Source organism: Anabrus simplex, chromosome 2 (assembly GCF_040414725.1).
Source record: "Anabrus simplex isolate iqAnaSimp1 chromosome 2, ASM4041472v1, whole genome shotgun sequence".
Lineage (NCBI taxonomy): Eukaryota > Metazoa > Arthropoda > Insecta > Orthoptera > Tettigoniidae > Anabrus > Anabrus simplex.
In genome coordinates, this window is record NC_090266.1 from 256353307 (window position 1) to 256377585 (window position 24279).

At 38.2% G+C, this 24279-nt stretch overlaps 1 protein-coding gene across 3 annotated transcripts in view; it reads left to right on the forward strand.

Annotated features, from left to right (window-relative positions):
• Sec23 (transport protein Sec23) overlaps nucleotides 1–24279 on the forward strand; it is a 286316-nt gene that overhangs the window by 195359 nt on the left and 66678 nt on the right. For all 3 annotated transcript variants that reach the window (XM_067140550.2, XM_067140551.2, XM_067140552.2), the window contains exons 9-12: nucleotides 11287–11438; nucleotides 11551–11657; nucleotides 11792–11945; nucleotides 24062–24213. In XM_067140550.2, the coding sequence (XP_066996651.2) occupies nucleotides 11287–11438; nucleotides 11551–11657; nucleotides 11792–11945; nucleotides 24062–24213 (565 nt within the window). The remainder of the gene's footprint in view (nucleotides 1–11286; nucleotides 11439–11550; nucleotides 11658–11791; nucleotides 11946–24061; nucleotides 24214–24279) is intronic.

Genomic DNA, 24279 nt, shown 5'->3' on the forward strand with positions numbered 1-24279 from the left:
CCCTTTCCTCCACACACTTTCCCCACGTGTCTAACGATGGAATCCCCCATGACCAGAGCATCAACCCTACCCACCTCATTTGATCCCGTCCCCTCCTGGTCAGCCCTGTCTTTCCTGATAGCTGCAGAAGCTACTTCCTCCTCCCTTTTCTCCTTCCCATGACCCTGTTCCACCTGTCTTTTCCTATCCTCTACTCAACATTTCCCTTTCCTACCTTTTCCCTTCCTCCTACTTCCACACATCTCAGCAACAGTTCCCTGTCCCTCATCTTCCCTGTGTTCTACATGGAGTGACTCGTACCGATTTCGCACAGACACCCGTCCTGAATTCTGATCCTGAATAGAGCCCTTAGCCTGCAATCTCCTTCCCCTTAGAACATTAGACCACCTTTCTTCTACACTCCCCCCTTTCCTTCCCCTCCCCCTTGTACACCTACTGTAACCTGTACATTGTTTGAGGGAGTCCTATCTTCCTTCCTGTCTTCTGTGAGATTCCTAATTATCTCCCTCAAACTCTCCAACTCCTCCCTCATACCCCTCAATGCCTCGCCACACCCACAGTTCGTACACTCGCGCTCCTTAGCCATTCTTTACGGAAAAAAATGATATTAAAAATAAAATAACTTATTTGCTAAAAATAAATGAACGGAGGGATATATTGTCTGGGATAGTACTCGAAGATCACACAACAATAAGGTGATTAATATATGACGACACTACAATACTACTGTTTTTTATCCTACAACCCCTAATAGGATAAAAACTGCTATCAATTACTCAATATCTAAAGGAATACATGAATACCTAAAGGAAAACACAAGAACTACACAATTCCAAACTGCAATTAAGCCTATCCTAATTACAACAACAGAATTTTAGTAAGAGTTTCTACGGATACCTTTACTACACCAGTACTACACAAATATTTGACAATAATTAAATAAGCACACTAAATTCCGATAGGATATTAGGCTACTCGTATACTACTGTACAGTACACTACAGTAATTTTTAACCTACTTTCAGACTATCCTAATTACAATACCAGTACCGTATGTCACTAATAAGTACAAACTGAAATGAAATTTGCAAGAACTACTGTACTCAGAGATTACCAACAAAGCTAAATGCTTAGACAAATTATTATTAGAACTACGCTCTAATAGATAGACACGAAAGATAACACACGAATGTAGCAGGCAAGATACGGCACTATCTAAATATACTGTACCTACACTACAATTTTGTGCTGAAGTGTGTGGATAATAAACCTTACAGTAAGTTTCCAGAACCCTTCATAAATACCAAATTATAGTAGAATAAATTTAATATATGGACATTATAGAGTTTTCTACCGCTTTCGACTATATAGATTTTTAGTAGTAGTATTTATTAATGAACATAACAGGCATTCAGCCCAAATACATGTTCACGATGCAATTATATAATAAAAATAATGATACTAATAGTAATAAAAATAAAAATCCGACAGTAGAAGTCCGATATAGCGAGTACGGCATATAACGAGAACTCCGTTATAGCGACGATTTTTACTGTCCCTTCAAAATTCCTATATGAAACTGTGTATCGTCCTTCGGTTACAGCGAGAACCCTATCACTGACGCATCCGTTATTACGAGCGATTAAGCGCGCGCGATTTTTTACGTTACTGATATTTATGCACCCCAGCGGTGATAATGCATGCGATCTATTACCTTCGGCATCGTTTCCTCGCTATGTGCACTAGCGAGTTCTCTCGTCGACATTCAAAGGCGATGTCGGAGTCGATTAGTAATACGCGTCGACAGCTGTTCCGTAAATTTGAAATGAAAGAGAACATATTTTCGTAATAAATGCGTAAATGTGTCCAATAACAGTTTGTTAACTCGTTAAAAATAAAGATTGAAATAAACGATATCTTAATTTTAATGTTATATACGGAAATTAAGTAAGAATGTGATACACCTGAAGATATGGCAGAGTACATCAGAAGATATTTCATATCTTCTCGCGTCTAGTTAAATTTTGGAAAGGCGATTTACATGTACATTTTTAGCGAGGAGGTTATCATTTCCATGATACATATACGGTTAGGTTAGGTGACGCTGTTTGAAGAAATCTGAGGCGTTTGCCACAGAAACCTCTGGAGTGATACCATATTTCTCCGAATCCAAGACTTTTTATTTCTCAGAATCTCATGCGACAACTCAAGGGTTGTAGCATTCGCGGCCTAACAGTAACTTAATGGATACCACTGGCAACTACAGCGGTAACCACGCTGCTGCTTTTCACACGCGCACAGAACTCGTTGAAAATAAACGACCGCCTCTTTACTATACTGTACATCGCTAGCCGCGACAACCGGTTGTACAATGCCTGTGTGTAACATCAATGGATCTCGGGAAATAGTGAAGAGAGAATGGCGTTCTATTAGCCTCTACAAAAACGTTTCTCAAATCTGCAGAATGGCATCAAAACATGCGACCCTTCGAATTCTTAGAAAGGCCATGGCTACTCAGTGGCAGAGTTAAAACACGTCTATTGTACATGACGCTTAGTAAAATTAAGTTTTAGAGACAACAGAAATATTTTCGTGATGGATAGTCGTATTGTACAGATACATGGAAAAGGTATTGCCGGCAACTTTTTACGGGTTCTAGTCGATATTATGATGCCAATTTTAAGTTAATGGTTATTAAACACTCGGAAATGTAGAATAATTGTGCAGCCGCAAGAAAATACGGCATAGGCCTAACTAAAGCCAATATTTGGCATTAGTGTGAAGACAAAGAGCTAAAAGAAATCCGTACTGTACAAAAAATGCATTCAGTGGTCCGCAACAAGGACGCTTTAAAGAAGTCTAAGATGAAATTGTGTGATATGTGCACGAAAAACGCAAGGGCGGAATGGGCATACCGTGGCGCAATAAACTTGTTCGTTGACTTTCAACGTCCGCGATTAGGCCTATACATCGCTAGCCGCTGAATTTGGCCGAACCCGGCAAGCGAGACATGCTTATAGCGGTAGCCGGTTATATCTGACGCTGAGTAAAAGTAACAGTTTTATAGACAGCAAGAATAATTTCCTGATGGATCGTCGTATTGTAGAGACGCACGGAATAGGCATTGCCGGCAAATATTCAACGGGTTCTCTTCGGTATTATGATGCCAATTTTAAGTTAATGGTCCTTAAACCCGCGGAAATAATAATTGTGCAGCCGCAAAAAAAAAAAAAAAAAAAAAAAAAAAAAAAAAAAAAGAAATACGGCATGACGAAAGTCAATGTTCGGCGTCTAAAAATAGTCTAAAAATGCATAGGCCTACTGTACAACAAGGCATTCATATGAATTTACAAAGTACTTTTTGAGCGATTTAAATTTTTTGAAGGAAAAAGTGGGATTCATCTTTGATTCGGAGAAATACGGTACTACATTTTTTCAGAATGAAATTAAACATACATTTCCACGTAGTATCGGATTTCGAAAAATAACAAAGAAGTAAGCCGTAGTGTGGATATCATCTCCGGAAATGCAAGTTTTGAACAAACTGATTGCCGTTTCAAACCAATTTTTATGTGCATGGGAGTGTTTTCCGACTTTTATACAATAATCGGATATAACGATAATCCGTTATAGCGAGTAAATTTTCCGCTGTTATGAATTCTCGCTATAACAGACTTCTACTGTAATAACAATAATAATAATAATAATATTCACCACATGACTGTCACAACAGATAGTTCTACAAAATCCGCTGACTTCACGTTACAACAGATTCAGCTAAAGTCCTTGCATACACAGTTGTTTACTTTGCATTCATTGTTCCTTGACCCACTTGCACTGGATGTAAGTACACCAAATGACAACAATTGCGCACTATCCTGCAATCTAACAATCGGTAAGGCCTCTACATTTCGAACATACCATATAATTTACTTACTCAACTAATTCACAAACTGAATGCCTTTTGTTATCACTTGGTCTTACTCAACCTTCAGGCTCGAATTCTACCTTCTTCACTATGTACACATCACCAGCACTTCACTTACTGTTAAAATTTCCAAACAAACTCAACCCACTGAATACTGTTAAACCAAACCCCCATAAACATATATAAACACACATCCCCATTCCAAACACATACCCCCTTATTTCATCACCCTATGACTCTCCTCCTTCCATTTTTCTCTCACAGGAATTTTTAACCACATATAAATACCAGTTCAATTCTCCTCCGTCTTCCCATTCCTTAATAACCCACCTTATTGCTTATTAGTCCCTCAATATTCACACATCCTATTTTCCAATATAGTTGTAACTTTCCCTCCCTCCCTTCTAAATTTCCTCCCCTATTCTTACTCCTTGTAGTTCTTGCCCCCTCATCCCCTATCTCCATTTCTCCTTTTTTATGCCAACCTATAGCATTCCCTCCCCTCCGTATCCTCCATCCCTTTACATACTTTACCCCACAAGTCTTTAAGACTTCTATTTCTTCCTCTGCTCATAACAGCTTTACCTTCCTGTCGATCACTCTACTCATGTCCTTTCTTGCTCACTAAACCACTGCACTCTGCTCTCGCCATTTCTTGCTGCTCACCCTCACTCACCCCTTCACTGTTCTGATCTTCTGTATCCACACGGCACTGTCCATTCTCACCTGGGTTGATCTCGTTTCCTTCCTCTGCTCCACCCCTCGTTGATTCTTCTTCTTTCCTTCCATTTGGCCCTGCCATTTCTCCCCCCCTCAGAACTAACATGTTCGTCCATCTCTTTCAGCTGCGCCACTGAGTGCTCCCTAACCCATCTTCCATTCGTCACCACTAGCCTCTGACCTCTTACTCGGGCCTTTAGGCCTTGTTGTCTCACTCTCCACATGTGTCTGTTCAGAATCTTCATAATTTCACTTCCTTCATTTCCCATGTCTCTTTTCATCCTTACTTTCTGGGCCTGTAAATTGTTATCATTTCTTATCACAATTTTTGCCATTAGGGTAGAGAAAAATTTTACCCTAATTGGCCTCCGTCCTTTAGTTTTTCCCGCTCTCTCCACATCGTCTATGTCTACTTCACTGAAGTTTATTTTCATCCTATCCCGTATGACCTCCACCACTTTGGAGATTAGATCTATCTTGCCTTCCCTTTCACCTTCTTCCATACCATATATAAATATGGCTTTCTTCATTCTCTCCTGCCTGTACCCCTCTGCTTCTCTCATCATCATCACCTCCTCTTCTAGATGTTTCACTTTCCCTCTTAATAACTCTATTTCCTTCTCATTGTTGCCCACTCTCCTGTTCGATTCCTCAGTCTTCGTCTCTAACCATTTCATGTTCCCTATCTCCTTTCTCTGCTCTTCCATCATGTGCTTTATTTCTTGTACCTTACCCCATTGACAATTTTCTTGTATTACTTCGCTCACTACCACCTTAAGTGCTGCCAAGTCCTCCATGCTGAATTTTCCGCTGGTATTTGGGCCTGGGTTTAATTCCACCCCCACCCCCCCAATAACCAGCAACACAGCTATCACCGTTGCTACCAGTGCCGCTTCACCCATTTTTACTTCTTCTTTTCTTATCACCAGCTCATTCTTGGCCTCCTTCCTCTGCTTCACCTGCCATTTCCCAATCGCGGCCTGGTACTGCTCAATACTGACAATGTTCACGGCACGCACTGCACCACGCGACTTCGCTCCACAGTTGCTCAAGCTAGAAGCTAGACTGTCGACTATATAGATTTTGAGGTTAAACTTATACACAATATGTATTTGAGATTATACAAATTTATAGTACATATTTACAGGGAAACCATGTGTTAGTCGTATTAACATTTAATAAATGATAATTTAGCATTTAATAAAATATAACCAAAATATACCAGACATCATAATTGAAAGTTTTACACCAGTTACGATGTCGTACCTACGACATGAGTAAATTCATAATTCTAATATAATTGGTCCGTTATTGGACATTATAGATTATTCCAGCTAACTCATTCTTGATTGCTAGCGTTTTGTCCCAGTGTGCCAATTTGGGCTCATCAGTTGATAACTAGCACACCTGCCAATACACATGACTAGTGTATACCATGGAGGCCACTGTGTAGGCTACTTGCAGCCACTGGCAGTACAAATGCACTACCTAGTCTCTCAGTGACAAGAAACCAGTCGTAGAAGCTAAACAGTATCCTAATAAAGATTTAATCAGGAGTTTTCATACACTGGTTATTAACCTTTCCAAGACCATTTTGAATGAGAGAGATATCCAGATTCTTTCTAAAGGCCCAAAACATAACTGGCCTAATTTCAACCTAGCTAAAAAGACCACAAAACTTGTGGTGGAATCGGAGGTTGCGATTAGTAAACTTCCGCATGAGGTACAGGAGGAGATTAGATTAGATTTAAAAAGAAAGTTGCACAATAGTCTAGTTACTAGTAATAAAGATAATGCCACTTACAGTTCCAAGGACACCAGTATTGATAAAAAGTGTATTATAGAACTTAAAAAGAAGGTTAAAGATGAGGAGCTCATTATCACCAAAGCAGATAAGGGGAATGTGACGATTATTATGCATAAAAATGATTACATTCATAAGACTAAACAATTTTTCGATAATGAAAACTTTTTATTGATCAAGAAAGACCCAACGCAAGCTTTACAACGTCAGTTAAAGCAAACGTTAAAGAATACTTCATTCCTCTTTACCGAACAGGAGAAGCAAAAACTAGTAAATATGAACCCGGGCCTTCCATCAGCGAGAGCACTTCCCAAGATTCACAAGACCAAGGTTCCCATTCGACCCATAATAAACTACAGACCTAGTCCTCTGTATAAATTAGCTAAGTTCATTCAGAAATTCCTTAAACAACACTATAAATTTACGGCAAACAAATCCATTAAGAACTCTATAAAACTGGTTAATAAATTTAGCAGTTTCAAATTACAAGATCACCATACCTTACATTCATTTGATATTGTCAACATGTTTCTGAGTATTAGTACTAATAAGTTGATTCCTATTGTTTTTAAGAATCTAAGATCCTACAGTCAGCTAAGTGAACTTGAAATACAAGATTTCATGAAATTGGTTAAGTTACTTGTAAACAATAACTACTTCGTCTTTGACAAGGTCATTTATAAACAGGATGGATTGGCAATGGGATCTCCGGCCTCGGGAATCTTGGCGGAGATTTATCTGGATTCTTTGGAAACATACATCATGGACAACAAAAAAGTTTTTTAGTAGAACAGGATTTTTAAGATCCCTATGACAAAAGCTAATTTGAATAAAGAACTCAATATAATACGTTCAATAGCTAAGGTTAATGGTTTTAGTGACTGCTTTATTGAACGTATTATTAACAAGTTCAGATACTGCTTACAAACCACTTTGGTCAAGGACAAACCCAATCATAAGGCATTCGCAACTTTTACTTATAATAAAGATATGTATATAGGTTTACTAATGTTTTCAAGAAACATGATGTGAAGGTTTCATTTCGTACTGATAATAATAATAATACAGTTGTATTGCATAATTCAACTTCAGTTAATAGATCGAACCCATATACCAAATCGGGAGTATATAGATTTAAATGTAACGACTGTGGGTGCACATATCTAGGTCATACAAGATGAAGTATTAAAATTAGATACACGGAACATACCAATGCAATAAAATATAACAGATTTTCCGCGGTAGGCCAGCATGTATATGATCTAAAACATAAATTCACATCTATAGAACAGGACATTGAGATTTTGGAGAACTTAGGAAAAGGAGATTTGCTGGATGTTACGGAGGGCTGCTGTATACACCTGGATCAGTATTTAAATCCAAACCTTAATTTAAATGAAATTTCCAAAAAATCAAATATTCTTTTTGATTTCCTTATTTTTTTTAAAAAATGTACACATTCCGGACAATAAGACTGTGTTTCATATTATGCGCAATAGCTTTACTTGTTGCCTTTTATGATCATGCCCTCCGGAGCTCCAACTGGTTGCCGCCCCTCAGTTGCTCCTCCCTCTTTCCCCTAGTTCCTCTCTTCGGCCCAAACCAACCTTGGACACTTGATTGCTAACACAACACGGCTCGCTAAGCTACTCGGTGCTTCGCAAGGACAATGATCTTTTGAAGTGAGTCACATAAATGTTTGCGTTATAAGACTTAAATTTCATATTCCTGCCTTTTCAGTTAAGCGATAGTTTACTGGATTCCTATTATTTTAGGTCCGCATCGAACTGGGAATGAGATAATTGTTAACATCTTAAAGCACCGACTGCTCGTTTCCACTTTGATTGCTCCATTATAACGGCTTGAAGATTTTATTGAAATATTTTAATATGATTCTACATTACGGTTTAAGAACTGTTAAAACTGAGCTAATGTTTCTTTAAGAAGATTGTGTTTTTAGTGGTTGTTCTTGTTAAACCCACGTTAATTTATGAGGAAGCAAACCAACTTACATCGGACGTCATCAACTTAAAGTTTAATACTCGCAAGTCTCAGATAATATGGACTTTGAAACAATAGAATTGTAACACGGTTTTTAGATCATCAATAATATGTCTTTTAAAATTTGTTTTATGTGACATAGATAAACTCATGTGTTTGCCAATGTTTCCTAAAATGTATATCAGCTGATGATGACGCAAAATAAGGCGTTGAAACTAGTTCTGATAAAATATATGTTGTAATTTCATCTTGACAACATTTTAATGTATTGAATAAGATGGATACAAATTTTAATAAATTGTAAGGTGTTAGACTTAGACACGAAATATGTAAAATGTTGCGAAACCGCTCTAGTGAACAGATTGGAGTTTTGTATTTTGTCCCATGTGCTGGCTTTAAATGGAACTATCTGGTGACGTCACTACCAGGCAGCCAGTCCGTGAGAAAACAACGTACTAACTCTAGCCTGAAGATATCTGGTCCAGCGATTTGTGCGCTTCTATTTGCTTTCTCCAGTGATACACAACTGAACCCAGGACCCTGACATGACGGTGGTGTGAATTTCTTCTACCAAAATATAGGGAGCATGTGTGATACCTTGACAGATTTCAACCTCTGTTTTGATGACGCCAGACAAGATTGTATTTGCGTAGTTGAAAGTTGGTTAAATGATTCTGTTGGTGGTAGTGAACTGTTGTCCACTGATTACTGTGTGTAATGTAAAGATAGACATCACCTTCATAGTAGCAAAGTGAAAGGGGAAGAGATTGTGATTGCTGTTAAAGCTGCCCTGGGACCAGTTTCCCAGCCAGAGTTAGCAGGAGATTGGGAGTGTCTTTGTGGTCCAGGCCACCCTTAGATAAGGTAGGGCTGTGTTTATAGTGTGCTGTTACCTGCCACCGGACAAAGTGACTGCTAGGATAAGTAATTTTTGAGATCAACATTGGTCAACATCACAGACGTTTGTGCCGCATAGCCGGACGCAGATATCGCTCCAGAAATCGGCAGTAGTACTCTCTGTTGATGGTTTTTTTCCCTCAGACAGAGCATGTGTAAGAATAACACCCTTATAGTTGTATGCCACAGACAGCATAAGCCTCAACCGACTGGATTCCTGTTGAAATTTCTATGGACGTGGTTAACCTGGGTGACACCATTCATTCGATTGATACTTTAATTTAGGCTTGTAGGTTCGTGCCCACGTCTCATCCATAGTGACAGTACACTGCAGATATGTGTTTCCTTCATTGTGGTATCTTTCCAGGTGGACCAGCCAGTACATACCGCTGCCATTTCTGTACATCGGCTAGTTGTTGTGGAACCCAACAGGGTGCAATTTTCCTCATATTAAGACATTTTGTCAGTGTGTGCCACTTTACAAGTTATAAATCTCATTTTCCAACCGTATTGGAGTTCAGAGTATCAAATTATTATAATTAATGAACCACCTTTCCAATACACAAAATCCTTATATTTAGGATGAAACCATTTAATCACAAATTGGACATGTTTCACTCAACTTTGTGAGCATCATCAGCAATAGTTAACATAAATCATTGGTGGGTCAGGGCCCTGATCCTGGTGTATATCACAAAAGAATGTCTAATATACATTGGTAAAAATATATAAATTTAACACTTTAAAAATAATCAATAAGATTATTTATGTCTATTAAAACAATTTTTTTTTTTTTATCATTCAGATTGTTTAAAATGTAAAACGGAATGGATGGCTTAAATGTTAAAAATAGTATATGGTAATTAGATGTTCTTAAAAATCGTTGTTCAACATACCTACGCTCGATTATATTAAGACTGTTTATGATAAAATCAGTTTTTCATATCAGGGTGAGTTCTTATTATAGCCTATGTTGCTGTTTTTTAAGAATAAACATGATGAGAAACGCTAAATTCGCACGTGATGGTTTAAAAACGAGTTCACTGGTGATAAAATGTCGTCTAGATCGGCGTAATTTAGCCTTTATGGGACTCCTCGCGTTGTAATTTCTGCAATTATTTTATGCAGTAATATGTTGAAATTGTTCTTCTAACGGAAAAAAATGCTGATCTATTATATGAAATTGATCGAATGTATCCCATGTGTGAACTGGTCCCTTGATATCCCTGGATATGCTGGATATCCCCAACACGACTGCATCTGGATAGGTAAGGTAAGGCAGATTCCGAACCTCCGCAGAGGTGTTCCTGAGCTGGAGTTTACGTGCGGTAGGGTGGCCAGTTCCTTTCCGCTCCTCCATTTCCTTACCCCCCACCAACAGCGCGTGGCAACCCATCCAACTCCTGACCACGCCCAATGTTGCTTAACTTCGGAGATCTCACGGGATCCGGTGTTTCAACACGGCTACGGCCGTTGGCTGCGTTCGTTTAAAACCTTCCCGCCGGGCCGAAGCCGCGACGGGTCCCCTCCACTGAGCGAGGGAGGTAGGTACCCAAAGCGAGGGAGGTAAAGGATAAAGGGGAATGATATCGAGGGTCACACTCAAGAATTTTTATTTGTACATTTTGTTTGACTTGAAAATTATTTCCATCTTATCAATCAGATTTAATGGTTAGTAAATTAGATATGTCTGAAACTTTGATTATTCCAAATGCTATGTATATTGACTTAGTTTTCCTCCTGAATATTTATGTTGATTCTGATTTGCCAGCATGCATGTCAGTGTTTTGTTAGCTCAATTAATTTTTACATTTTAATTTCAGTTGTATGTAGTTCTGTTGCTATAGCTGTACCTTTACTAAGTGATGGCTAACAGGTATGATGTCTTTTGTGTATTAATATTCATCCTAAGAGATTTCATGTTATTTCCATTTTAGTATCTGGAGCCATAGGACCATGTATATCTCTCGAAACTAAGGGAGCATGTGTTTCTGACACAGAGATTGGTCTTGGTGGGACATGCCAGTGGAAATTTTGTACTTTCAATCCAAACACTACATGTGCTTTCTTCTTTGAAGTTGTGAATCAGGTATATTAATAATGAAGTACAGTATAATTTCTCTTCAAATTAATTTATTTGTGGTTGAGTGATGTATACCGTGACACTTGTTCTTGCCTTGAGAGGAGTATCTCTGTTACAGCATGCAGCACCAATACCACAAGGTGGCCGTGGTTGCATTCAATTTGTTACACAGTATCAACACTCCAGTGGACAGCGGCACGTCCGTGTCACTACTATTGCTCGGAAGTAAGTGGCATTATTTCACAAGTGGCTGAAGTTATCCTATGATGTGAAATTCTCTTGTTTTCTTAACTTTCTGAAAACTATTTCTGTTATAGTTGAGAAATTTGTCAACTCTGTATAAACATTCTCTGTTACAGTTGGGCTGATGCTACTGCCAATTTACATCATATACGTGCTGGGTTTGATCAAGAGGCAGCAGCCGTCCTCATGGCCAGGATGGTAGTTTTTCGAGCTGAAACAGACGACGGACCTGATGTTTTGCGTTGGGTGGATCGAATGCTCATCAGATTGGTTAGTTAATCCTTTAGCCATTTTCTGTAATTTTATGGTAAATGTATTTATTCTCAAGTGAATACAAGTTAAGATTGATTTCTATTTTAAGGTACCTGCCTGTCTGAATATCAGTCCCTGAACTAAATTAGTGAAGGAAAGATAGTTGGAAAGAGGAGGGCTGGAGGGACTTCTCAAAAAATTCTTTAAGTTTTTAAAAATCTTATCATATTTTTTACAATATTAGTAGTTTTTATTACATATGCAAGCTATGTTTATATAATTTTCATCGGGACAGTTTTCTGCAGCTCTGTGACTTGCAAAGTAAGTGAGATGTAAGACTCTTTGGTAAGACAGTACCCTTCTACATACAGAATTTGGTTGTCCCTTGAATGGTAGGCAACATGTTTTGTTTTGTATATCCTCCTCCTTTCCCCTTATCCAGCTCCTACCGATTCGTGGCATTTATGGCACTTCTCCACCTTCCTCTCCCCTTCTACCATTCCTCTTCCATCATTTTGTCCCAGTCCAGGTTTCTTCTTTTTACACTTTATCGGCCAGTGACTTAGATATTAGGCCCCTTTAAACAACAATCATCATCATCATCATCTTCTTCTTGCACGCCTCGTTGTTGAGTCGATCAACCTTGTATTAGGTCTCCCTCTCACTGTCTTTCCCTCGAACATCTCCATTATCTGTTTTCATGTTCAAACTGTAATAGTTTACTGCTATCAGTTCTCTAATTTAGGTTTTCCATTCCGAACTCCTTCTCACCTCTTCGTTTCTCAACCTGACTTTCTTTGTTTTTCCTATCATACTACTTAGGTATTTCATTTCACTGGCTGGAATTCTACTCTCCTCCCTGCTTGTCATTGTACAGATCTCAGCTGCATAGGTCAGTATGGGTACATAATACATTTTGTATGCCTTTGCTGACAAGACATAGTGTTTACAGTACACTATGTCTTCTGGTATGGGCTAGAGCAATTTTGTTACTTTTGTCGACCTATCTCTGTCTTATCCTTTCCTTTGACAATATGAAAGTGACAGTGACTGAGGTATGAGCGATGCTAGTAATGCCGTTCCTTATCCAGCCAGTCCCTGCTATGAATGGTATGAAAATGTTACTGATAGTGTCGGTTGGTGCATGCATTTCGGTGGGTTTGGCAGACTAATATGTAATAGCAACTTCTGGCTCAGTGAGGAATGCAGCAAAAACTACCTCGCTCCTCTTTTCCCTAGTACGCCTCTTCAGTGATGCCTAGGCCATCTATGACAGTTCCCTAGTACGAGTACGCCTCTTCAGTGATGCCTAGACCATCTGTGACAGCTAATGGTGGAACTGTTGAGAATCCAACCAGCCCTTGGGCTGAGGACTTTACATACATACATACATACATACATGGTCTCTCATATAAACTAAGACCGAAAGCATGGTGCTTGTACTCTGCGCTACGGGAGCTGCCTCAGCCGAACTTATGTCACACGTGGCCGCCTTGCTTTAAGTGTGATGCGAATGAGTTCTGCCACTGTAGTGTTTCTGATTTCATATGTAATGTTTTCTCTCAGTTCCTCCAATGTGTGAGGATTTGCCTGATAATTTTTTCTTTCAGTTTACCCCACAAGTAAAAATCAAATACTGTTAGATCTGGAGGATCTCTGTTGCGATACCTTTACTAGGGGTCTTATCTTGTCGTGGAGTAGCTCTACAATGTCTGGTACCGGGCGAGTTGGCCGTGCACGTAGAGGCGCGCGGCTGTGAGCTTGCATCCGGGAGATAGTAGGTTCGAATCCCACTATCGGCAGCCCTGAAAATGGTTTTCCGTGGTTTCCCATTTTCACACCAGGCAAATGCTGGGGCTGTACCTTAATTAAGGCCACGGCCGCTTCCTTCCAACTCCTAGGCCTTTCCTATCCCATCGTCGTCATAAGACCTATCTGTGTCGGTGCGACGTAAAGCCCCTGCAAAAAAAAAAAAAAAAACACAATGTCTGGTAGGATCTTGTTCTCATTTCCTTCAGGATGCAGCCGCTTGAAGAGCTGGTAATTCTGGAGGACGAACACGCTAGCTCTCATGTCCGTGGGTTGTGCATCAGTCAGTAGCTTTCTTTTCACAGAGCTTTTCACCCTTTCGGAATTAAACCTAGCAAGGAATTCCCTCTTGAAGTCAGTCCAGTTTAAGCCCTTAAAGTTTTTCCACCTAGTAGCGGCTTGCCCTCTTAACTGCGGTGTGATGAGTTGAACGAAGATGTCCTCCGGTAGATTAGTCCTTCCTAGTAGACTGACTGATCCCTTGATAAAGCTAGTCGGGTTCTCTTCCTGTCTCCCGTGGAATTCCGGAAGGCTCTCTTTAATCACCTTTGGGTCTAGGTGTCCTGTATTGCCGGTTCGGTTTGAGGGGGTTGAGGGGGTGGTGATAGGCCCTGTTCGAATTAATCTGTCTTCTACCGCATGAAAGAGGGTCTCTCTCATATTCTGAACATCTCCCTTGATGGTCGAAATCCGGTTTTCTAACTTTCCTTCAGTGGCAGAAATACGGCTCAGAAAATGTCCCTCAACGGCAGAGATATGGCTGATGATATAGATGTTGATTCCCATTGGGAATCTGAAATATTTGTTTCGAATGAGTAAATTTATAATACCAGTATAAATAGTCTGTTATTGGACATTATAAATTGTCCAGCTAACTCATTCCTGGTTGCCAGCATTTCGCCCCCATGTGCTAGGCTGGGCTCATCAGTTGGTACCTAGCACACCTACCAAGACGCATGGCTGGTAGTGCATACCGTGGAGGCCACTGCATAGGCTAATTGTAGCCAACGGCAGTGCCAATGTACTATGAGAGACTTTGTCTCATTACCAAAAATTGATGCCTGCTTGGCCATCAGATGATATAGACGTTGATTCCCATTGGGAATTATATTTATATTGGTATTAGAGATATTGCACCCGTCATGCCGGGCTCAGCTCGGCCGGTGAGCGAGGATCTCCTGGGGTAGATCGTTCGCTTATCGGCTGTGCGAAAATTTTAAGTGCAGGGATAGATGATGAACTAGTGGCAAATGAAAGAAAGCTAAATAGGTTTCACACACTTATTGCAATTACTGCTCTTCTCAAATTCTACAAATAATTTACAAAATCTAGGAACTTTCGTATGACTCCTCTTCTTTTATGTCGTTACTAACATGGACACTCCATCGATAAATGGAACAGCAAATGCCTGAGTCTGTAAATATAATATTTAGATTTTAGTTGAAAATTAATTCAATGATTGATAATAATTAATTTGAGATTATCTCTTCCATTAATAATTAAATGATTTGAAAATAAAATTTCCTTCCTCAATGGACTTCATTTAAATGGAGTTTGAAAATGATCATTTTCACTCCTTTCTAAAAATTAAATAAAAAATCTTCTCCCATGAAATTATGGTTGAATCGTCTTCCTTAACCTTTAAACTAGTTAATAAATTCCCTTTCATAATTATTCATTAGTTGATCTTCACACAATAACTTGGAATTTGACATCATGTTAACCTACATTTACCCATTGATTGATAATAATTAGTTATGTCACGTTGACAAATTCTATTCTGTGAATTCAATCCACTGACATGGCCTATACTTATTTATATGTATTCGCTAGCTAAGACCCTATTCTTCCTTAAAAACGAATAAAATTCATTAAAGGTTTATATTCTGGGGTAGATCGTTCGCTTATCGGCTGTGCGAAAATTTTAAGTGCAGGGATAGATGATGAACTAGTGGCAAATGAAAGAAAGCTAAATAGGTTTCACACACTTATTGCAACTACTGCTCTTCTCAAATTCTACAAATAATTTACAAAATCTAGGAACTTTCGTATGACTCCTCTTCTTTTATGTCGTTACTAACATGGACACTCCATCGATAAATGGAACAGCAAATGCCTGAGTCTGTAAATATAATATTTAGATTTTAGTTGAAAATTAATTCAATGATTAATAATAATTAATTTGAGATTATCTCTTCCATTAATAATTAAATGATTTGAAAAGTAAAATTTCCTTCCTCAATGGACTTCATTTAAATGGAGTTTGAAAATGATCATTTTCACTCCTTTCTAAAAATTAAATAAAAAATCTTCTCCACATGAAATTATGGTTGAATCGTCTTCCTTAACCTTTAAACTAGTTAATAAATTCCCTTTTATAATTATTCATTAGTTGATCTTCACATAATAACTTGGAATTTGACATCATGTTAACCTACATTTACCCATTGATTGATAATAATTAGTTATGTCACGCTTACAAATTCTATTCTGTGAATTCAATCCACTGACATGGCCTATACTTATTTATATGTATTCGCTAGCTAAGACCCTATTCTTCCTTAAAAACGAATAAAATTCATTAAAGGTTTATATTCTGTTAAATAGTGAACCACTGAAGTTGGCATAAAATTGGCCAAAAATCCACGAAAACAGTGAAGAGCATCATCACAAATATGGACTGTAAAATTACAATGAGCAAAACACAGACAAATCACACACACTACATTCACACAAAGATACACGGAAATATTATATACTTATTTACACGAATACTAGCCCTTGATTATTATTTTCAAGTTTATTCAAAGTCGGGGAAATATTCTCATGATGACAATATCGTGGGAAATTCCTCTCATCAACTTGAGATGTAATAGAGCAATGATTATCACTTTATTGAAGAATTCAGTCATACGACGATGTTCAGGGAAAATTTACGAGCAGAAATCATCCGAAAATCGACAAAATTGCCTAAACACAGGTCAGAATTAACATTACGCACACACGGTTCATGAGCTGTGATATTTATTTTTATCCTTCCACCATAATTGTGGCTCTCAATTAATCTGCACTCACAACGAAGAAATTATGTCAGGTAACATATTTTCTTCTTAAATTGACTCAATAATGGATGCACAACTTATCCGCTAAATTCTATATAATATCCATCTACCAGTCAAATAATTATAATAGCACAGCAAAAATATATATAAATGTATCGGTCAGATACTGCCATTTCCCAGGCCTAAATTAATACAAATGAGCGCATATCAACCTTATTCAATAATAATTATTATTACGCTCATGACCTTAGGTGTTCCTTTACGCGATAATTAGGTTAATTTATTTTTATTATTATTATTATTCCTGGCCGCACGAGATCATACATGCGGAAGCTACTGCACAACATCACAGATGACTCTATCGCGCTCGGAATCCAACCATACGTCGTATAATCAAGGAATGAACTCTGATATAATGGAATTCACAAAATTACTGTCCTATCTGATCTCAATTCAAGTATAAAAATTATTCAAATAATCCTAGTTTAACGTTGAGGTCGTATTACTTTTATTTCTCCTGCCACAATGAACCCGGGACAGTTGAAACATTTCTCGATGACATTCACTCAAAACAAGCTAATAGGTTCAAAATACACACACTCATCATCTCAAACTACCTTCACCAAGAAAGAAGAGATGGAAAAAAAAATTCTAACTAATAGAAATTCTTGTAAGCAAATAAGTAGAGGCTACATCATTACATTTTACATTTTACAAATAGAAAGAAAGAATAACAATGTTTAAATATTACTTGGTGGTGACTGTCGATCGTAGAACTCGGGCTGATGACCTAGTGCATTACCGCGTTACGCACCATCGATCCTGGTCTCTCCCGTCTGAGCTGCTTCACATTCTACTGGCGCGCTGGAAACCACACCATTCATATTGTAGGAAGACAGGCATCCTGACTTGCACTCGAACCAATAATCTCCTCTGTAGAAGTTCTTGCGAAAGCTGAAACTGAAAATTAAGTCTGAGACAAGTCCAAACACACACCGCTGTTTGACGAGACGGAAAAGCAATTTATCTTTTGATATCTTCAGTTAATTGTAAATAGAATCTGTGAATGTCTGAACTGCTATCTGTAACATGTTGGAAGCTCTAAATAAGACGAAGTTCTCCAGTGAGCAAAGTGCGTCTTTTCACATCTGTAGTTGAAGTCAGAATAAAACCCCACTCGTCGCGTTCAGAGGTAGAAATCCAGGGTAAAGTTTCCTGTCTTAAGACAGGGGTGCGTCTTCTCATTATACACGATTGGTCACTTCATTAACTTCACACTAAATTTATCACCTGATTGGCTGCCATAGTCAGACGTCATATAACTTTGTTCGTATTGATCGAGTATTAGACACATATCTCGCCTGATCACGTGGTATTCACGGCTGATTTGAAGGTCATCTGGCTAGCGGTATCTGCTCGTTCCCTCTTGCTCGCTCTTAGCTGGGATTTCCATGCACCTGGTAACTGGTTCTAGTCGACTCAACGTGCTAAAACTTCCTTCCTGGTTCACGAAATAATGTTCCAATTCACAGTAGAAATAAAATATTCTCCCATAAATGATTTTTACCACTTTTGAATGGGACAATATGGCTTCCAAAATTTCCCTCGATGACAGAAATTCTCCCCTCAACCTGTTGTTTGATGCCGGAAACCTGGATTTCCACCTCCTCCTTGAGGTTCGAGATGTCCCTTTCCAGCTGACGTAAGCTACTATTGATCTGCTCAACCTGCCCTCGTTTTGACCTGATGTCCAATATCTGCTGCATTAATTGATTGGTGATGTCGCTAATTTGGGAATTGATCTGCGAAATTTTATCATCTATGGTTGAAATTTTTAATTCTCGGCACTGCTGCGTGTACACTTGAGATATTTGTCTGATTAAAACTGTATTAGCCTTCAAAATTTGTTTGAAAATCTGTTCTGTTTGGGCAGAATTAACTTGTGAAATTTTGTCATTTACTTTTGAAATGTTGTGGGAAATCTGTTCCATTAAGGTGGAATTAACTTTGAAATCTGTTCTGTTAAGGTGGAATTGAGTGTCTGTATCATGCTCATTATGTTGGAACACATTGTGGTCATATTTGCCTAATCTTTCTGTGACTAGTCCGGTTGTTTGTCCACCTCGATAAAAAAAACATTTTAGGATCTTCATTGTTTTTACTGAGGTTTTCTCATAGTCGTGTCTTCAGTGATCTCGTACTGCCGTTCGTCAGAAGATTTCGTTTTGCAAGTTCATCTTGAAGTTTTTTACTGACATATTTTCCAGTATCACTTTCATTTTATTCTGATTTCCACTTAAACTTTTATTCACTACCAAAAATTATTCTCACGCCCTATCACGGTCGCCGATTATCGTATTCACAAAGACGCACACACGAGATGCTGTCAATTGTGTACACTGTTTTATTTACAAAGTATATACACATTAATAGTTAAACATCAAACGAACCACCATCTTGAGCTCAATCGACCACTGAACACTTCACAAGATCACATGTGGTACCAACACAACATAACCACTTCAACGGTAAAACCACAACATGAGTTTACAAACTTAACTCGACTAACGACTCTCACTCACAATGGAAATTCTAAGTTCCCATGGAGGGAATTAGATATTTTTCCACCAATAGAGCATATCAAAAATCAGATCAAAAATTAGATGTATGGCTTTTCAGGCGTTTGCTCTATTAACCAGCGTTTCGTCTTAGATCTGACACTGGACTCTTCAGAGTGGGATGTGTCAGACCCTACCCTACCCATTCGGAATTGCTAGGCAGGCATTAATTCCATTGTGGAGTTTTATCTCCCGTATGCATTATCAGACTGTGCCTCTTAAATAGGCTTCTGATAAGTTCACCTGCATACATCCCAGCATCAGTGGGCTAGTTAATAGAGCAAACGCCTGAAAAGCCATACATCTCACTCACAACTCGACTCAACAACCCAAGACTGCCTTTTTAATATACCTTGCCTGGCCAGGCTTCCATAAAAGTATGACACAGCATGCCTTCTCGTATCTTCTCGAGTTTCCAATAACCTATACATAAATGAATAGAACATTCTGTAAAACGCGAGTGGCAAAGGTGCGTCCTTCTAGCCCTTACCCTGTGTTGCACAACATTTCATCATCGGATTTATACATCATATTTACAGGTAATAATAAATTACATACTACTAATTACGTGTTCTTGCATTAATTAAAGTCGTATTAATAAACATACAGCAGAAGTATCGTGACATGCCTTGCATGTTCTGTTACACAAGGCAGATCATACAACACACAAGTAATAAATGATACGACCACGATTTATACCAAATAAAGTCTGTACATAACTATGTAGATAATAATAATAATAATAATAATAACGTAAGCAACTTCATAAATCGAAATACCAGCCACACCTCACAAGTAGTAATAATAATAATAATAATAATAATAATAATACCAACTTCTAATCAAGCTCAATATTTTCACTATTTACCCATGGGTTTAGAGGGTTGTTTCCAAGTTATACTAGTTCATTACTCACTTTCATCAACGTGCCAGTTTAATCATATCTTCGTGTGCCGTCCTTGATTCAACCATTGACAATGTCCAACAGGAACTTTTCTGCATTTTCATGATAATTTAACATCAAGCACTAATAGAACATTTTAACATGATGCAACACATCTAAGAATTTTAGAGCCTGATTTTTATTTTGTCATATTTTACGTGTTGTGCACATAGTTCATACCAGATGTTTTCAACACTTTTAATATCATTTGGATGTGTTTGTACAGATTTGTATTAAGGCTTATGATGGCCAGCCAAGGCCGAAACTCATTCCTAGGTTAGAAATGTAATATAAACATTGCATAATATAGTATTGGAAAGGTGGACCATTACAATATAAGTGTAGTTATTATTATCATCACAATTCAATACGGATCAAAACCATGAAGTTTATATCTGATGATATTATGGTCCCTGAAAATTAATGGAAGCAAATCAAAGGTGATGGTAGTGAGTAAGAATAAGAAGAGAGGAATGAAATGATACGGGTGGTACCGGGAGAGAAGATTGAACAAGTAAGCAAACTGGAATATTTGGGAGTAATTATAAACAGGAGAGGAGGCTGGGAGGACCAAATTAAGAGGGTGAAATGAAAGGGAGCTGCAGCTCTTTAGGTGGTCAACATTCTAGAATCAAAATTCCGTGGTATAAGTTATAGTTTGAAAAGATTGGTATTAAAGACGTTGGTGCTGGGTAGAGTACTGTACGGGGTGGAAGTATGGGGTTTAGAGGACAAAAAAAAGACATTAAAGCAGATTATATGAAGATTTAGCAAAACAATAATGCAATTACCGCAGTGCACGGCAAATGCTGGTGTGTTACTAATGTGTGGGGAGTGTATTGAAGCAGATTGCGTTAAAAGGTTACTAAATTACTGAATGAGACTAAAAAGAAGGTAGTTTGGTTTTGAGAGCGGCGTATCAGCAACAGTTGAAACGTGTACACAGTGTGTTGGCTTACAAAAATTAAAACGTATTTGGATAGGATCAGTATGGGGTATATTTGGAAGATAGTTTGGCATGGAAAAAGGGGAACAGCAAACAGAGAGAGATAGTAGGGAGAGTAAAGGACATCCAAAGGCAGCGCCTGATAGCAGAGTGCAGGGAGAAAGGTTCTCTTAGCCTTTACAATAGAGTCACGAAAGTTGCAAGAATAAGCCTTACCAATGTAAACAGATCAGAGAGAAGAGGTTTGTTATGGTAGTTTATGGGACTGTATAAAAATAAGGGATGGACTAGAAGTGCAGATAAGTTACGGTGTTTATTGTGTAAGAAAGTATCCAATGACCTTCACTTGGTGAATGAATGTATAGTATTAGAAAAAATGAGAAGTAAGTTATTGAGCCCAAGGGAGCAAGCTCTACTTAAGCAGGGCGATGAATGGAAAATCATAAAATGGGTGGCGAATGAATGGACCAGGGGTGGTAATTTAAACAAATACTTATGTGCAGTAAAAGAACTGTGTGATCAAACTGGAAGAAGAGAATGGCCAAGTATCTTAAGAATTGTAAAAAGAAGGCATGGTGAGTGTGGAATTAAGTGTTGTTGCTCTATAATAGTGAGACAGTGGAGTAGGATATTTCGAGTTAAAAGTAGATTATTGCACAACTCAGCAGGCTGAAGGAACGATATGCGTGTGCAGCAGGATGAATCAGTAGAGGGAGTCATGATTAAGAGTAAGCAGACAGGTCAAGCATATGGAAACATGGCTCAAGGACAGTGCCTGCTTGCTCAGACGCATGACTTTGTAAGGAGGAAGTGAATAGACGAGTTTTGCTGACACAAAAAGATGGGGGTAAGTTATGTACCTCCACATAGTGGCGATGTGTTTTATTTATTGTATTGTCTTATATTGCCGAAGGCATTTCTTTTCCTTATACAGTGTTGCAGCTTTGCCAAGGTCTCCAAATAGGAGCCTAAATTTTGTCTTGGTTTCATTAGTTTTATTTAATATATTGCTTGGGTTACTATGTAAGAGATGTACGGATCTATAGGTTTAATTACTGTAAGATCTGAGGAATAAATAAATAGTACGGAAATATTATTTTAAATATCGTATTATTTGCCCTATTTTCAACTGGTGCATTTTTGTGTGCATATGTTTTATTTTATTATTTTTCTGCAAAAGGCCAGTGCCTTTTAGTGGGACAGTATGTTTGATAAATTTAATCCCTATAGTAAACTTTATCTTGAAAGTTGGTAACTGTATAAGAAAAGTGCATTATTGTAATTAATACAAGATGTTAGAAAGTTTAGTTCGCATTTATTTCAGTGCCTTTATTACGGAACACATGCGTATGATAACAAATGCTGTGTAATGTCCACGATTCGTGGTAAGCACATACTCCTGTCATGAAGGAAGAACTCAAGACTAAGGATAATTAATTAGGTCACTGCTCTGTGTCATCAGAAAGGTCTTTTTAAATACCGGTAGTATCATAGTATCATATCTCCAGAAACCCCCTGTGCGTGGGGGATACGGGCAAAGAACACATCCCCACGAACCTACTATGCTGGCGCATCCCAGGTGGCGGATAGGGGGGTCCTAACTGGCTTGCCGATGGACTTGAGGGAAATAAAATACCTCTTGCGGACTAAACACACAACCCCTTGTGGGTGGGGGACGCAGACAAAGAATACACTCATGGTATCCCCTGCCTGTCTTAAGAGGTCACTAAAAGGGGCGATGAAGGGATGGTCAAATTAGAACCATGAGACTACTTGTGATTAGTACCACCAGTTAACGTAAGAAATTTAATTTTTTTTGTCCGTATTGAACTGAGCTTACAATGAATAAACTTTTTAATGTCCATCTATTCAATACAATAATAATGTTGTTTATAGATGTAATTACAACATTCTAATTATATTCAGTACTAGTTTTGACACATTTTTGCGCCATCCTCAGCTGTACAAAGAAATCAGAAAATAGGCCACTTATATAAAACTCGCGATAAATATTAAATTGTACGTGATATTCATTAATATTACCACGTGGGGAACACCATGGATCGCTTTTACTTGCGCGTAGTACCACTATGTTAGGTACCAAATAGGTTTGTGATTAGTAACAAGAGAGTTCGGGGTGTCGGCTTCTACAGTACCTGTGATTCATACCCCTATATGAGCGACACCATGGTTCTGCTTTGCCTATGCTTAGTACCCACGCCTACTGAGTCCACAGTGTCCAGCTTGATCCTGGTTCTCTGAGGTGGTATTGAAGGTGCTCAAATACACCAGTCTCATGTTTGTAGAATAATGGGCACATAAGAGAACTCTTGCAGGACAATTAATCTTCTCCGAAGATCATCAATGTAGTTAGTGCGACAAAACCAGTAGCATTATTAACATTCAGTAAGGATTTGTTCAGACAATTCCGATTTTTTAAAAATTTCTTCTGTGTAATATTCGTTTTTTTCAAAATTTTTTTTTTGTCAGAACTCAAAATTCTGTTGAAATTTGACTGTTTCAAAGAAAGAATACGGCTCATTTGAATACTTGGTATATAGTACGTCTGTAGAGAAGAATGCAGAAGTCCATGAAATGGTTTTCATTTTGTAAAGTGTCCATTCTGTAGTAAATTATTAAATCAGACTCAAAATAAGAAACTATCAACCTATGTTGTGTTGCCTGAGGGATATTGATGTCACTTGAGCTGATATTTTTGAATTATGTTATCATTTATGTTGATTTATACTTTTCAGTGCCAAAAGTTTGGAGAGTATCAGAAAGATGATCCAAATTCCTTTCGCCTGGCAGCAAACTTCAGCTTATATCCTCAGTTTATGTACCACCTTCGCCGATCACAGTTTCTACAAGTTTTCAATAATAGTCCTGATGAAACATCATTTTACAGGTAAGGTTCTTTTCAGGTTTAAATTTTATAGATTGTGATTTCAAATAAGTGAATGTTGATAACTGA